At 39.2% G+C, this 13,582-nt stretch overlaps 1 protein-coding gene across 3 annotated transcripts in view; it reads right to left on the minus strand.

Annotated features, from left to right (window-relative positions):
- Nucleotides 1-4,317: 4,317 nt before the first annotated feature.
- The window catches only part of fes (FES proto-oncogene, tyrosine kinase), a 28,403-nt gene continuing 19,138 nt past the window's right edge, over nt 4,318-13,582 (minus strand). For all 3 annotated transcript variants that reach the window (XM_076882757.1, XM_076882758.1, XM_076882759.1), the window contains exons 11-19: nt 12,771-12,980; nt 12,350-12,472; nt 11,941-11,994; nt 11,188-11,306; nt 9,009-9,103; nt 8,735-8,858; nt 5,023-5,180; nt 4,764-4,886; nt 4,318-4,592 (exon numbers count right to left, since the gene is read on the minus strand). In XM_076882757.1, coding sequence (XP_076738872.1) covers nt 4,450-4,592; nt 4,764-4,886; nt 5,023-5,180; nt 8,735-8,858; nt 9,009-9,103; nt 11,188-11,306; nt 11,941-11,994; nt 12,350-12,472; nt 12,771-12,980 — 1,149 coding nt within the window. In that variant the 3' untranslated portion in view covers nt 4,318-4,449. The remainder of the gene's footprint in view (nt 4,593-4,763; nt 4,887-5,022; nt 5,181-8,734; nt 8,859-9,008; nt 9,104-11,187; nt 11,307-11,940; nt 11,995-12,349; nt 12,473-12,770; nt 12,981-13,582) is intronic.

Below are 13,582 nucleotides of genomic sequence, written 5' to 3' on the forward strand. Positions count from 1 at the left end.
TTAGTCGTATCTGTTAGTCCGAACTGTTGAGCCATTTTTCTGATTTGTTTAAAGGTGCAGTCAGTCATTATTTGAGTTCATTTAACAGAAAATAAGAACGGTGTACTCATAAACATACATTGATTAGCTCTGTTCCACTCTGTCTAGTTTTGGTGACTTGCCTTTTGCAGTACAAGCAGGAAGGCGAGTGAGAGGAACAGGCACTGGCATGTAAAGACCGAGCTCTTCTTCAGCACCAAGAGGTGGACGAGGAAAAGCTAAAATTAACTTCTGGGTTCCATGCATTTCTGCTGAAATGCAAAATGAATGCACAGGCTTGACTTAGTGAACGAGGGTACTTTCCGCAGGTTCTGCTGATCATCCTTTTGATACTTTTAGTGTCGTTTATAAAGGATGTTGCTACCTTTTTGTGCTGTTTGAGCACTTTAGTCAATAGTGTGATCCAGAAAAGACCAGTGTTTTTACTGGTAAGGGTCAAGAAGCATTTTCTTCTCTAACCACAGCTGGGGACTAAAGTTACATCTGCACTGCTTAAAGCATATGAACTGGTGCCTGTTAGCTGTTCGGGAAGCTAAGTCAGAAGTGCAAGCTTATGTTGAACGTGTTTGTTTGCTGACCAATACATTTAATTGGTGAACTGCAGTTTCCTGAGATTGAAACACAAGGAGATGTCAAAGCAGTTCATTCTGTTGGACCAGTTCAAAGAAATTCTCCCCGAGGGTGTTGCCACATACTTTAATGAACAACAGCTTTAAAAAAAAAAAAAAAAAAAAAAAAAAAAGAGAGAAAATTGCATCTGAAGCAGTGGTGTAAGCACATAAACACATTGTAACACATAAACTAAATACAGTAGAAACCAGGGCCGCAGATCTTGATTATTTCATCCATTATTCACGTGATCAGATTAGATAGTTTTTTTTTTTTATTAATGAGCGATTATAAATGTTCAAAATAGAAAAAATACATCTTTTTTAAAAGCCTTTTCATTGGTTTCCATTTTAAAAAGACAAATGTTTTAATAGTTTAACTGCAGCTACAACATCTGTCAAAAAACAAAACCCTTGTCATTTACGTGCACAATTAAAAATCTATTTTTTTAAACCAAAACATTTTCTTTAATATAAAATAAATACTTACAAGTACAGTAATGTCAAATAAAATAAAGTAAACTAAAGCATAATACAAGTTAGTCTTTACTCTGTCCCTTGGAGCGCTTTCTTCATTAGTAGAAGGCAACAAAACACGAGTTCTGCATGAGGCTGGATGCTGTGTATTTGGTGTGTGTTCATGTGCATGTGTTTTTGTGCGCGTGTGTGTTTCTAGATGTTTAAGCTTAAGCCATTTGGTGGTTGCAGTGAAGAAAAGTAAGCATTCTCTGAAGTGAACATTATCAGAGCTGAATGTTCTCAGAACATTTTCTGCTGCAGGAAACACATGTTCTGGTGATGCAGATATTATTAATTAATGTTAATAATTAAAGGTAGTAATCAGTCAGTGCTCCGCTTAACAGCCCCAGGTCAGCAGTTGAGTTTCACCGCCCTGTGTTTGTTTTCACTGGCACTCAGAACCCCCCCCCAAAAAAAGCTTTTATATTTTTATTTTTGTATTTGTAAATATTATCCCAATTTGTTTAATATTATATTTTATTTATAATTTTAAATATTATTTTATCTAAATCTTCAAAATAATTTTAATGAAACCTTGACAGACCCTCCTGTCTAACAGTGTAAAAGCATTTAATCCCTGAGATATATTAGTAGTAGAAAAAGGAAGCACAATTTCAACTGTGCCTCTGAGTTTTTCTACATAACAAAGAAATGCTGCTCTAGTTAATTAAAGAAATGTGTCATCATGACTCTTTGGGCTTACGTAACAAGTTCCAGTAGCTCAGAGTGTCCTGTAATTATAAAACAAAGTTTGTTGATTCACAAAAACGTGAAATTTGGGCCGGGTTGGAGTCTTTGCCGGGCCAATTTTAGCCCCCACACCCTATGTTTCCTACCCCTGTGTAGACAGACTACAGCTCCATGTTAAACTTTGACAGGCTCATCTTCACTGCTGCCGCTGTGTTATCAGTCCTCCGATACATTTCTATTGCAGGTCTATTTTTAGTCACAAATGTGGATGAAATGCTTGAATTTGTATGCAAACAACTTAGCATTAGAGTTGTAGGTTAGAGTATTAAAACAAATTGTTGCATTAAGGATTTTTTATCGAGATACTCAGTGAATCATTGCAGACCAATTGGTAAGGCATGACTTTGGGTGGACCGGGCAGGTAAACATCAGACAAAGCTTCTTCAGCAGTCAGGTCCCCTCAAGGTTGTTGGAGAAAAGATAATCGTTGTTGTAGCTGCTACTATCCATCACAGTAATAAGGCGGCTGCTGTCAAACTTTACACAAAATGTTCTCAGTTGCAGATCAAGTTTAGATTTTTCTGTCACAGTTTTCATTCAGCTTAACTTCAGAGGAATGTGCTCCAGGATACACGCCACATACACCCCCAGTCCAAATCTATTCATTGTGTTCTTCTTTTTTCTCTGACAGCTGATCCTGTTAATTCTGTTCTGTTCAGAGGTATGGAATATAAGGTATTTTCTGCACCTTTCTGTCATTTGGCGTTGACCCGATTTGGTACAGTGGGGAGATTCAGGGGTATGTCCCTCTTTGCCTGTTCCTGGTGTTACCATTATTGAGGGGAAAAAATGTGGCCACAGTTACCTACATTGCCAGTGGTGTTCTCGAATCTAGTAGTAAAGGATGTCAGAGACCAGAATTTACCAGAGGTATTACTGCCTGTGGCGTAACCAGGGCTCAGAGTAATAAAACTGAGCAGGCTGAGGTCACTCCCTCACCTGCCGGGGAGGTTGTTTCTTTGACTGATTTCCCTGTATTCAACTCCTTGGCGAAGTAACAGCAGGAAAATCCTTTCCTGCTTTTTAGACTTCTGGTTGGTTAAATCTTCTTTTTAATGCTCTGACATTTTATTGTTCAGCACTTTGTGATCTTTCTCTTGAAATCTAACTTACTTACTTTTGAGTCGGGTCTCTCTCAGTAGTGACATAAACAGTGCTACGCATGGTTTGCTGGTCACTAAATGGTTACCAGATAGAGAAAAGGTAGGTTGTTCAAGTTGGCATTGCAGACTGCTCATGATGTTGTGGCTGGTCAATCAAAAAAAATGAAAGCGATCCCCCTTGTATTTCTTGTGTCATTTTCCAGCAATCTCTATCTCTTTTGAGTATCTATGTTTGATATCAGGCTTAAAACTTTCCTTTTTGATACAGTTCATAGTTAGACATGGATCAGGTGAACCTGAAACCTCTTACTTTTGCTGTAATATTTCCAGGCTGCTGGGGCCTTCCGTTGATACAGTGTTTTCTCTTCTCTTCGCTGAGTTTTACCTTTACCTCATCTGTTGCTGAGCTAAAGGTTTATTTATACTGCAGGTGCACATGCAGCCCAAAGTGCTTCAAAAAGAAACAACAATAAGAATAATACTGTAGATAAAAGTATCACTTTCTAATTATAAGGAGATATAAAACTAAAACTTCAAGTTCCTGCAGGCCCAATTTTGTTTTGCCTACCGGGACCAAGTTAATAAATCATGCCCTGCTACAACTGTCAGAAGATTGTTTCAGCACATAATAGCGTGACAAATGTCTCTGAACCTTTTACCTAGCAAAAATACGATTGTATGTCTAATTGAAATTAAAGCCTTTAATTTGCAAATACTGAAAACTATAAATACTAAATCTTTGCTTTGTTTTTTTTAACTGAAAATATTTGTAAATTCTGTGATCAAGTACACAAAAAAAATGGCAAAGGAGTAATTTAACTGCATGAATCACCAAGCAGCTTTGAATCCTAATGAACCACCAGTAAGCTCTGGGAAAATGTTTAACTATTATGTCAGTGAGAACAATACACCTTATTCATTTTCCTTACATTAACTGTGCTGTTGTTTTTTTCCACCTGAGAATTTCAAACAGTACAGAGCTGAAGGGGTTAAATCTAGGTACACTGCTGGAAACCAAGACTATTCCAGCCGAAACAGTAACAGCTGGGTATTAAACTTGTGTTTTTGTCTATATTAGAACTTCTGGGATCCTGATTTTTAGAAAATCAAGTGTTTGCAAGCTCGTTACATGTCTTTAAAAGGAGATAAGTTGTAAATGAGTTGCTGACACTCTTCTGGAAACAAAGGAAGAAATGAAAGTGCTGCCCCCACCTGGCAAGCTTCTGCTCTACAAGGCCACACATCAGCACTTCTTAGCTCATTTTCAGCAGTAAGTCTAAAAAGAAATGCTACACAACTTATCAAGTTTTAATTAGACCTTTTATTTTTACTTTTAATATTCATATTAAATCTCAACCTATTTTTTAGAAAGAACAAGTACAACCTAACAAAAAAATAATGTTAAAACACGTCCAACTTACAAGAGTGTATTATATAATTTTGCTGTATATGGCATTGAGATCGATCCGGAGTTTCTTAAAAGATGGTCTGTTTCTGGGATCATACTGCCAACAGCTGTTCATAATCCTGGAGATTTCAATGGGGCAGCCGTGCGGAGCAGGCATACGGTACCCTGAAGCACATCACAGAGAAGCATAACAGGGAGAGAGATGGTCAGATGGCAGTAAACGTGCTTTCTGATACACGTGAGACTCAGAAAATGTATCAGTGTCAAAATCAATCACAATGACAGCAGGAATTCTCCTGAATGTCACGTGAACACAAACACTTCAGAAGTCTTCACCTTTCTCCACCTCTTCACGTGTCTGTTGATTGGTCATGCTGGTGTAGGGGGTCATTCCCATGGAGAAGGTCTCCCACAGTAAGATGCCAAAGCTCCAGACGTCACTCTCTGTGGTATAACGACCTGAAAGCAACAGCAGGGGGCAGTGTAAGCAAAGGCATAGGCGCAGCTCTTTGTGAGTATTTAACTGGCTGTTGGCAGTAGAAACAGGAGAAATGTGTCTGGTTGTGGTATTATGGCAGAGGCACTAATGATGCACCATAGTTCAGGGCTTCAGGAGCTGTCCATTTGACAGGGATCTGTCTGAGACCGCCTTCTGCAGAGTAGACTCCGTCATCTTCCTGACGGGACATCCCGAAGTCACTTATCTTCACCACGTTGCCTTCTGCGACCAGGCAGTTTCTAGCTGCAAGGTCCCTTAAAAAGCACAAGACAGGAAATGTAAGAGGGATGGAGGCTGGGGAAAAGTGGAAACAAATGAAACATAAAAAAAATCATGCTCTGTATGAAAAAACAGAACAGATGGCACTTAAAAGAGAGGTGTTCCTATCATATCTCTGTGTTGCGTGCGAGTGCCATTTGACATGCAGTGTTACAAGCTGAGCAGCTACCAGCAGCCTGTCTGATCCGTCCCTGCTGGGCAAACCATACAAGTGCTGCTGTAATGAGCCGGATGTCACAACCTCCTCCTCTCCTCTAGTGCCCCTACAGCCAGCCACCGAGGCCACGTTCAATTTGTAGACATCCCCAAAATACTACAACAATTCTGAATGCAGTATATCGTTTACTTAAATATATATACATGCATACGTATTGCTGAATTAAAGGAAATGGTCGAGTTTTCAGAACGTGTTTGTAGATGGTCTCGTCTTTTAATGCAAGCTTTGTTTGCAGGCTACTCACAAAAACCCAACGTTTGATCTTTGTAAGCAACTCCTACACAGCTCTGTGGTCTTTGGAGGATGCGTAGTTACAATCAGGGCTGTGAGCTGGTTTTTCTCCTCAGTCATTAAAAATGTTTAGAACGGTCTCATCACACCCAGTTCGATATTTTTGCATCAGGTCCTTAGATCTATTGCTCCCATTAAGGTGAAGGCTATCTCTGGAAGGAAAAAGTCTCCCTGGAGAAACTCCACACTAGTGAAAAATGAAAAAAGAGAGTGTAGGAAAGCTGAGCGCAGATGGAGAAAAACAAACCTCCAGGTTCATTGTGACATCTATAAAGAGAAACTTCACAATTATAATTTACAACTGAGGAGTGCAAGAAGGTCCTACTTCTTTGACATCATTACTAAAAACAGCCATAATGCTCGGGTCTTATTTTCTACAGTTGACAGGCTAACAAACCCTCCTGTGCCAGTGGCAGCTGAACTTCATTCGACCATGGCCTGCAATGACTTTGCCAAATTCTTCACAGAAAAAATCCAAAAGATTAGACAAGCAATTGGTACATCAACAGCAGATCCAGGATATGTACTGTGTCCACCGAAAAACTGTTTAAACACCATCAAACAGTTTCACCCTATTAACAGCAAAGACCTGGAGGACATCTTAGGTCAACTGAACTCCTCCTCCTGCTGTTTAGATGTCCTGCCAACAAGTTTTTTCAAAAGGGTCTCAAAGACTTTGGAGTCAGACCTGTTACAGATCGTCAACTTTTCTTTAATATCAGGTGTGTTTCCAGAATCACTAAAAACTGCTGTAATAAAACCTATACTGAAAAAGGACAATCTTGACAAGACACAAATGAACAACTACAGGCCGATCTCAAATCTCCCACTTTTAAGTAAGATCATTGAAAAAGCAGTTTCTCAACAGCTCAGTTACTTCTTAAAACAGAATAACTGCTATGATGCCTTCCAGTCAGGTTTTAGACAGAACCACAGCACTGAAACCGCTCTGACAAAAGTGTTTAATGACATATGTCTGAACACAGACAGTGGAAAAATGTCAGTCCTAGTTTTACTGGATCTCAGTGCAGCATTTGATACAGTTGACCACAACATATTACTCAAACAACTGGAGAACTGGGCAGGTCTTTCAGGAACTGTACTAAACTGGTTCAAAACATACTTAGAAAACAGGAAATACTTTGTATCAATAGGTAACTTCACATCTGAGCAGACAAGTATCACATGTGGAGTTCCCCAAGGTTCGATCTTGGGACCCCTTCTGTTTAACATTTACATGCTCCCACTGGCACAGATTATAAGGCTCTTGGTAAATGCATCGAGGAAATTAATGACTGGTTGTGCCACAATTTTCTCCAGCTAAACAAAAACAAAACTGAGGTAATAGTCTTTGGCGCCAAAGAAAAACGATTACAGGTCACCAGCAAACTTCAATCTATACACCTAAAAACCACAAACCAGGCGAGAAATTTGGGTGTAGTGATGGATGCAGACCTAAACTTAGAAAAACACATTAAGACAATAACAAAGTCAGCTTACTATCACCTCAAGAATATTTCAAGGATAAAAGATCTGATGTCTCAACAGGACCTGGAAAAACTAGTCCATGCATTCATCTTTAGTAGGCTTGATTACTGTAACAGCATCTTTACAGGTCTACCTAAAAAAAAAAAATCAGTCAGACAACTACAGCTCATTCAGAACTCTGCTGCTCGAGTCCTCACTAAGACCAAAAAAGTGGACCACATCAGTCCAGCTCTGAGGTCCTTACACTGGCTGCCTGTCCGTCAGAGGATAGACTTTAAAGTTCTGATGCTGGTCTATAAAGCTCTGAATGGTTTAGGACCAAAATACATCAGTGACCTCCTGACCCAGTATGAACCTTCCAGATCCCTCAGGTCATCTGGATCCGGTCTTTTATCAGTTCCCAGAGTCAGAACCAGACACGGAGAAGCTGCATTCAGCTTTTATGCTCCTTATATCTGGAACAAACTCCCAGAAAGCCTCAGATCAGCTGAAACACTTAGTTTATTTAAATCCAGGTTGAAGACTCACTTATTCTCAGCTGCATTTGAATAAAGCACCAAATCCACACTTTTAAGCTTAAATTTCAAAACTTACATTTAACTACTGATTTTATCTACTGTTCTGATTTTATCTGTTTTGATTTTATATACTGTTTTGTTTGTTTGTTTGTTTATTAGTTTGTTTGTTTGCTTGTTTTAATCAATTTTAAATCGTGCTTTTTATTTGTTTTTGTTTCTAATGTCTCTGTAAAGCACTTTGAATCACCTTGTTGTTGAATTGTGCTATACAAATAAACTTGCCTTGCCAAATATATAAATCTTATTACCAGTATAAAGGGGTTTAGGAGGCTCTCCTTTAAGGTCCTAAGCAGGAGCCTTAGGCCATCAAGGACTATGGCATTTAAGAAATAATGTAAAGCAGATTTTTCCTGCCATGAATCATGTCTGTAGTTCTCTGTCTTTATTAAGCCTTTCTGTTTTGGTACTTTTCAGCCACAGTATTTGTTTTTATTGTAAAGTGATTTTATTTTTATTTGGAAACTTGTATTTGCTTAAATATCTTTCTGTGCACATCTCTCTAGAGATTACAGTGTGACACCTTATATGATGCTGAGCTGAAGCTTTACTTAAGGCAAGCATTTTACTGCTACTCAACATATGGGGAACTGCTACAGATAAGTGCAGTTAACAGTTAGGTGAAGTGAAAGCTTGGGAAGGTAAGTGATGCTTCGTAAAGTGTACAGTAAAAGCCTGAAAATCCACCTGCATGTACATGAGCGACGCACCACTTTAGTTGTTGCTGAAAGTACACTGCACTGTATTCAAATGAACGTTTAATATGTAGTAATTATCAAACCGAACACAGAGGTAAACATTATGTATTCCGGCATGTTAACAATGAGGAAAGATTAAGCTGACTGCAACTGTGAAGGAAATGAATAGTGAGCATTGCAGAATCTGATTTGCTGAAGTCACAGATTTGCACGTGGCTGATGAAAAGATTAGATAAAAGCGGCGTGATCGTCTGACCAACCTGTGAATGCACTTTTTGCTCTCCAGGTACTCCATGCCAGATGCGACATTTTCAGTCATTTTGACCAGCATCTTCGGTATCAGACTGTGACCCTCAGTGCGCAAAAAGGAGAGAAAATCACCACCTTGAAAAGTGTAAAGACACACACACATACGGAGAGCGAGAACGATGATGGAGGAACAAAGTGGGTGGTGAAAATGGTTCAATAAATCTTTGAAGGCATCGAGTTGACAAGTTGAAAGACATAAAGACTGTCTAACAGGATCACATTTACCTTGAATGAGCTCCATGATAATGTAGATGGGCTGTTTCTGCGTGCACACCCCAATAAGCTTCACAATGTTAGGGTGATCGTATTGCTTCAGGATCCTAGACAACACACAAGACAGGTGTGTGCGTGTGTAACCCGCTGTTAAGTTTACTTGTCTGATGTCTACTGTACAGTTACATTCAGTTCTGTGCACTATGCGCTAAATTTATAGAAAGTATTATGATGTTGTTGATCTACAGCTGTTTCATGACAGGGTGGTAGCCTCCTCTGGCGAGAGGGGCTATGAGCTCACGTAGCCTGTAGCTTGTGTGAGCCTGCTGTGACCATTTCACTCGTGATAGCCTTCAAATCACTATCATTTATCCTCCTGCTACTGAGCAGACTTTCTTTTCCGGTCTTCAACACGGACCACTGAGAAGAGCGAGTATTGATATGATTAAGTATTTCAATCAAACAACTCATAGATACTTTTCATATAGAGCTCTATGTACATACATCTTTTTTTAAGTCTGCTGGCCAGCTTCTACAATTTTATTTCGAGGACTATTTACAGACATTCTCTTACTTTGATGTTGAGAACATCATAGTTTGTTTTTTATGGGCTGAGACCGAACGCAGTAACTGTAAGGACATTTGCACGTGTCCCAAGGTTAAGCAGAAACGAGTTGTAACAAAAAATAAGTGGAAGTGTTGTAACTAATGCAAGAATTTTTTTTTCTTTCCGTTTCAATTCTGATCATCAGTTAAAGTGGACCGAAATTTAGATTTCCCCAAACGCGCTCAATGGGAAGTTTTGGTTATTGTTGGAGTGAGTGCAGTTTCCTTTAAATTCTAAATGCATGGCGGATGTGAGAAAGGTGATGATGGTGTTTTGATGCTGTTAAGAACATACACGCTTCAGTCCACTAAAAAGGTATGAGATATTGGACACAGATGCTAGTTGATAAATGTAAATCCACGTATCTATACACCAGCACTGATTTCTCTTCACAATAAACTAACAATCATTTATTTAAGCCTGTAAACTTATGGGCAGAATATTATAACATTATCAACAAAAAGGAACATTTAAAGACTAATGTTCATCTAAACAAAATAAAAAATATATATATACACCAATTTTTTTTAAGCAGTGAAGAGTTTTGACAGTTGCATTTGTAAGCAACTGTAAGGTTTTGCATTTGTAAGGTTTATATATGTTTGCACTGTTCTTTATTAAGCTGTGGTGGTCCTCACAGCTTAATAAAACAGAAAAATGGCAGAGCTGTGAAAATGTTTTCACAGGAAGCCTTGAACTTCTGTGAAAAACCAAGTACATCCCATGATTCAGTAGCTTGTAGAAACCTTTAGCAGAAAGGTGGTTTCTACAAGCTTGGCCTAATTGTTGTCTGGAGGATGCTATCAGCCTCTCAGATCATTGTGGAGGAATGCTTGGCCACTCAGTTCTGCACCATTGCGTCAGTTCACTGAGGTTTGTGGGCATTTGTTCATGCACAGTTGTCTTAAGATCCCACCACAGCATCTCATTGTGGTTGAGGTCTGGACTTTAACTGGGTCACTGCAAAATATTGATTATTTTTCTTTTCAGCCATTCTGTTGTAAATTTGCTGCTGTGTTTGGGATCATTGACCTGTTGCACGACCCAATTTTGGGATGTGTTGGACAGATGGCCTCACACTTGAAAAGACTGCAAGTAGCCCAGGCTGATGATTTGTGCTTGGTTTACACCAAGCACAAATCATCAGCCCTCCACCACCGCCCCTGACAGTTGATATGAGGTGTTGGTGCTGATATGCTGTGATTGGCTTTTTTCAAATGTGGCACTTTGCAGCCGCTTTAGGTCTCAGAAGCGTTGTGGTTTGTTCAGATGTCACTTGAACATACATAATCAAATCTTGATTGAGTAATCCAGTAAGTTGATTTGATTATCAACCCGGCTGCTTACTTACAATTGTAATTCTGACCCCATGCAGCAGTGAGGGTGTACTTCTGCATGGGGATTTGTTCACAACACAGTAAATCTGTTTGCACGGTAAGATTTGGGCCTGCTTCTTCTCGGCAAAAATTCGCTCTGACTTAAATAAGGTGTTCAGGACATTAAAACAGGTCACTGTGATGTGATTTACTGTAATGGAAACGTGTGTGTGTGTGTGTGTGTGTGTGTGTGTGTGTGTGTACTGACCTGGCTTCCATCAGGAACTTACTCTTGTGCTCTGGGGCCAGGTTCTCTTTACAAGACTTCACAGCTACAGGAGAGTTATCGGTGCGTAAACGGCCGCTGTACACCTCTCCAAAGTTACCCTGTGCAGTGCCATCACGAACACGATCAGTACTAATCTAATTCTGTCTTCTTACTGAGCAAAGAGCATTTCTAACTAAACCTCAAACCATTTAAAATACGGTACTATTAATTTCGATCATGAACTAAGCCACACGTACACTATTATTGAATTTAACTGGTCATTGTTTCAACCAATTTACCACACGGAGCTGAAATTGTCAGGGAAGTTAAATCTAGCAGATATGGTTAGTTCCTGTACCGGCAACACAATTTCAGGATTTTGTCTCCACAACAAAATTTGAACCAAAGCAATCAGTCTAACGTGCATCACAATTTAAGTGCAGACTTTTAGATTTCATTTTCAAAGCTACAGAGCAACAACACTGTACCAGCTGCTAAGGAATTCGTCCCATTTTTATACAAACATGTGTACATCACATTTAAAACTTAATAAAATGTTCACATGAGGAAGTTAGCATCATCACCACCACCATCATCGGCATTTTAGTCTAAAACTAAATATTTTACTTGATGAACTGCATACACTTAAACACGTAAATGACTTTGCTAAGCAAAATATTGGCCACAAATAAAACTCAGAATACATTTTACTTTACTTGCATGATTCTGTTAGTAAAAGTCAAGTGTACGCACCCGTCCAATGAGAGGTCCCAAGATAATATCATCATGTTCCAGGACCCACTTGTCCTAAAAGGGTTAAAAATGAAGCAAGAGAAACACACAGTGATTTTAATAGTTTTAAACTAGTAAAGTGTTTAAGGGAAAAGCCACCAGAGGACAGGTTTATGAGTACATATGTGAAAAAACAGGAGTAAAATAGTGTTGGAGTCCTGTGCTACACAGCCTTAGAGCAACAGAACCCATAGTTTACACAGAAAAACATGTGGTGTGTCCTATTGTTGGCACATAACATGAGAGCATGTCTTGGACAAATTTAAAGTTGTACTAAAGATTATAACAAGTCTGCAGTAAGCAGATACAAGCTATTCTAATCTAAAGACAAACATATGTGTGTGGTGTGTGTCTGTGTGTGTCACTTTACCTTTACTACCGCTTTCTTTAGCACAACTTCACACCTCTTGGTAATATGCTGTCGAGAGTTCAGCAAATGATGGATCAGGTGAGGGATGCTGGGAAAGCCTTCTCCATCCAGACGGTACATATTCTACTGGCACACATGGAGAAGCAGAGGTTTACAGAGGCGTACTGAAGATGGCATTACCGAATTTAAAAAACAAAAGACTCATTATCCAAAAAAAAATGTTTAAAAAGCTTAGTTTACAATAACAAGTTTTATTTTCTCACATTTACTTTTTAGGCCACATATTACAACAGTAACAGAAAGAATTGCTCTTTTTTTGCATATTGAAAAAGTGGAGAAAAAAACATTAATAAGGAAGTGAATGATGCAAGAACGTGCAATGTATAAATAGTGTCTTCAAAAACACTTTAGATTCACTTACTTCTGTGTTCTGGATGAGAAAATGTTTACAGGAGCCTTCCCATTGCACAGAAAGCACGTAACCCTGCTTCTCTTGACTCTTCCTCACTAAGAAGTCGCCATCGTTCTTCAGCAGCTGCTGGACCTCCAGTCTGGGAATGGCACCGTGGTACCAGTCCTGCTGCCCCAGAGGACGATCCACTTCTTTCACCAGACTGAGGACTGGAGGCACCTGGAGGCAGGAAAAGAGAAAAGCAGGGTCTTTAAAAGCAGACATGAATAATGAAACAATAAGAATGGGAAGGGATAGATTTTGGGTGAATCTGCAGAGATTAAATGGAGGCACATCAAAGAAGAGTCTGTAAAACTTTAAAGTATAACCACACCGCTTTCATGCCCCCGGGGTACCACAGGGCCGGTAGATAGAAGGAGAAGTAGTTCATACAAAAATAGCAAATAGTTCAGATTCACAGTACAGCACAATATGGGTATTAAAATATTACTCACCTGATATGATCTTTTGGAGCATGCACACAATTTTATATATATCCGTTTCCAGCTGATTTAACATTAAATCAATAAAAAGTGAGAAAGGGTGTTTTTTTTTTACTGTGTCAAAAGTTACTGTGCAGCTGTGTCACGGGTTCCCTGAGTGCTTCTGTCTGTCAGGAATGATTAAACGATTAAATGTACACTGGCTGCCTGAAAAGTGAGCTTGGTTTGAGGTCAAGAAGAATTTTGAAAGAAGAAACTTGACGGTCAAAATCCCAAAGCGCGGTCAAGAGCACGAGACCCCAAAGACAGATTGTGTGCCTGAACAAGCTCAACCACTCA

Source organism: Maylandia zebra, linkage group LG1, assembly GCF_041146795.1.
Source record: "Maylandia zebra isolate NMK-2024a linkage group LG1, Mzebra_GT3a, whole genome shotgun sequence".
Taxonomy (NCBI): Eukaryota; Metazoa; Chordata; class Actinopteri; order Cichliformes; family Cichlidae; genus Maylandia; species Maylandia zebra.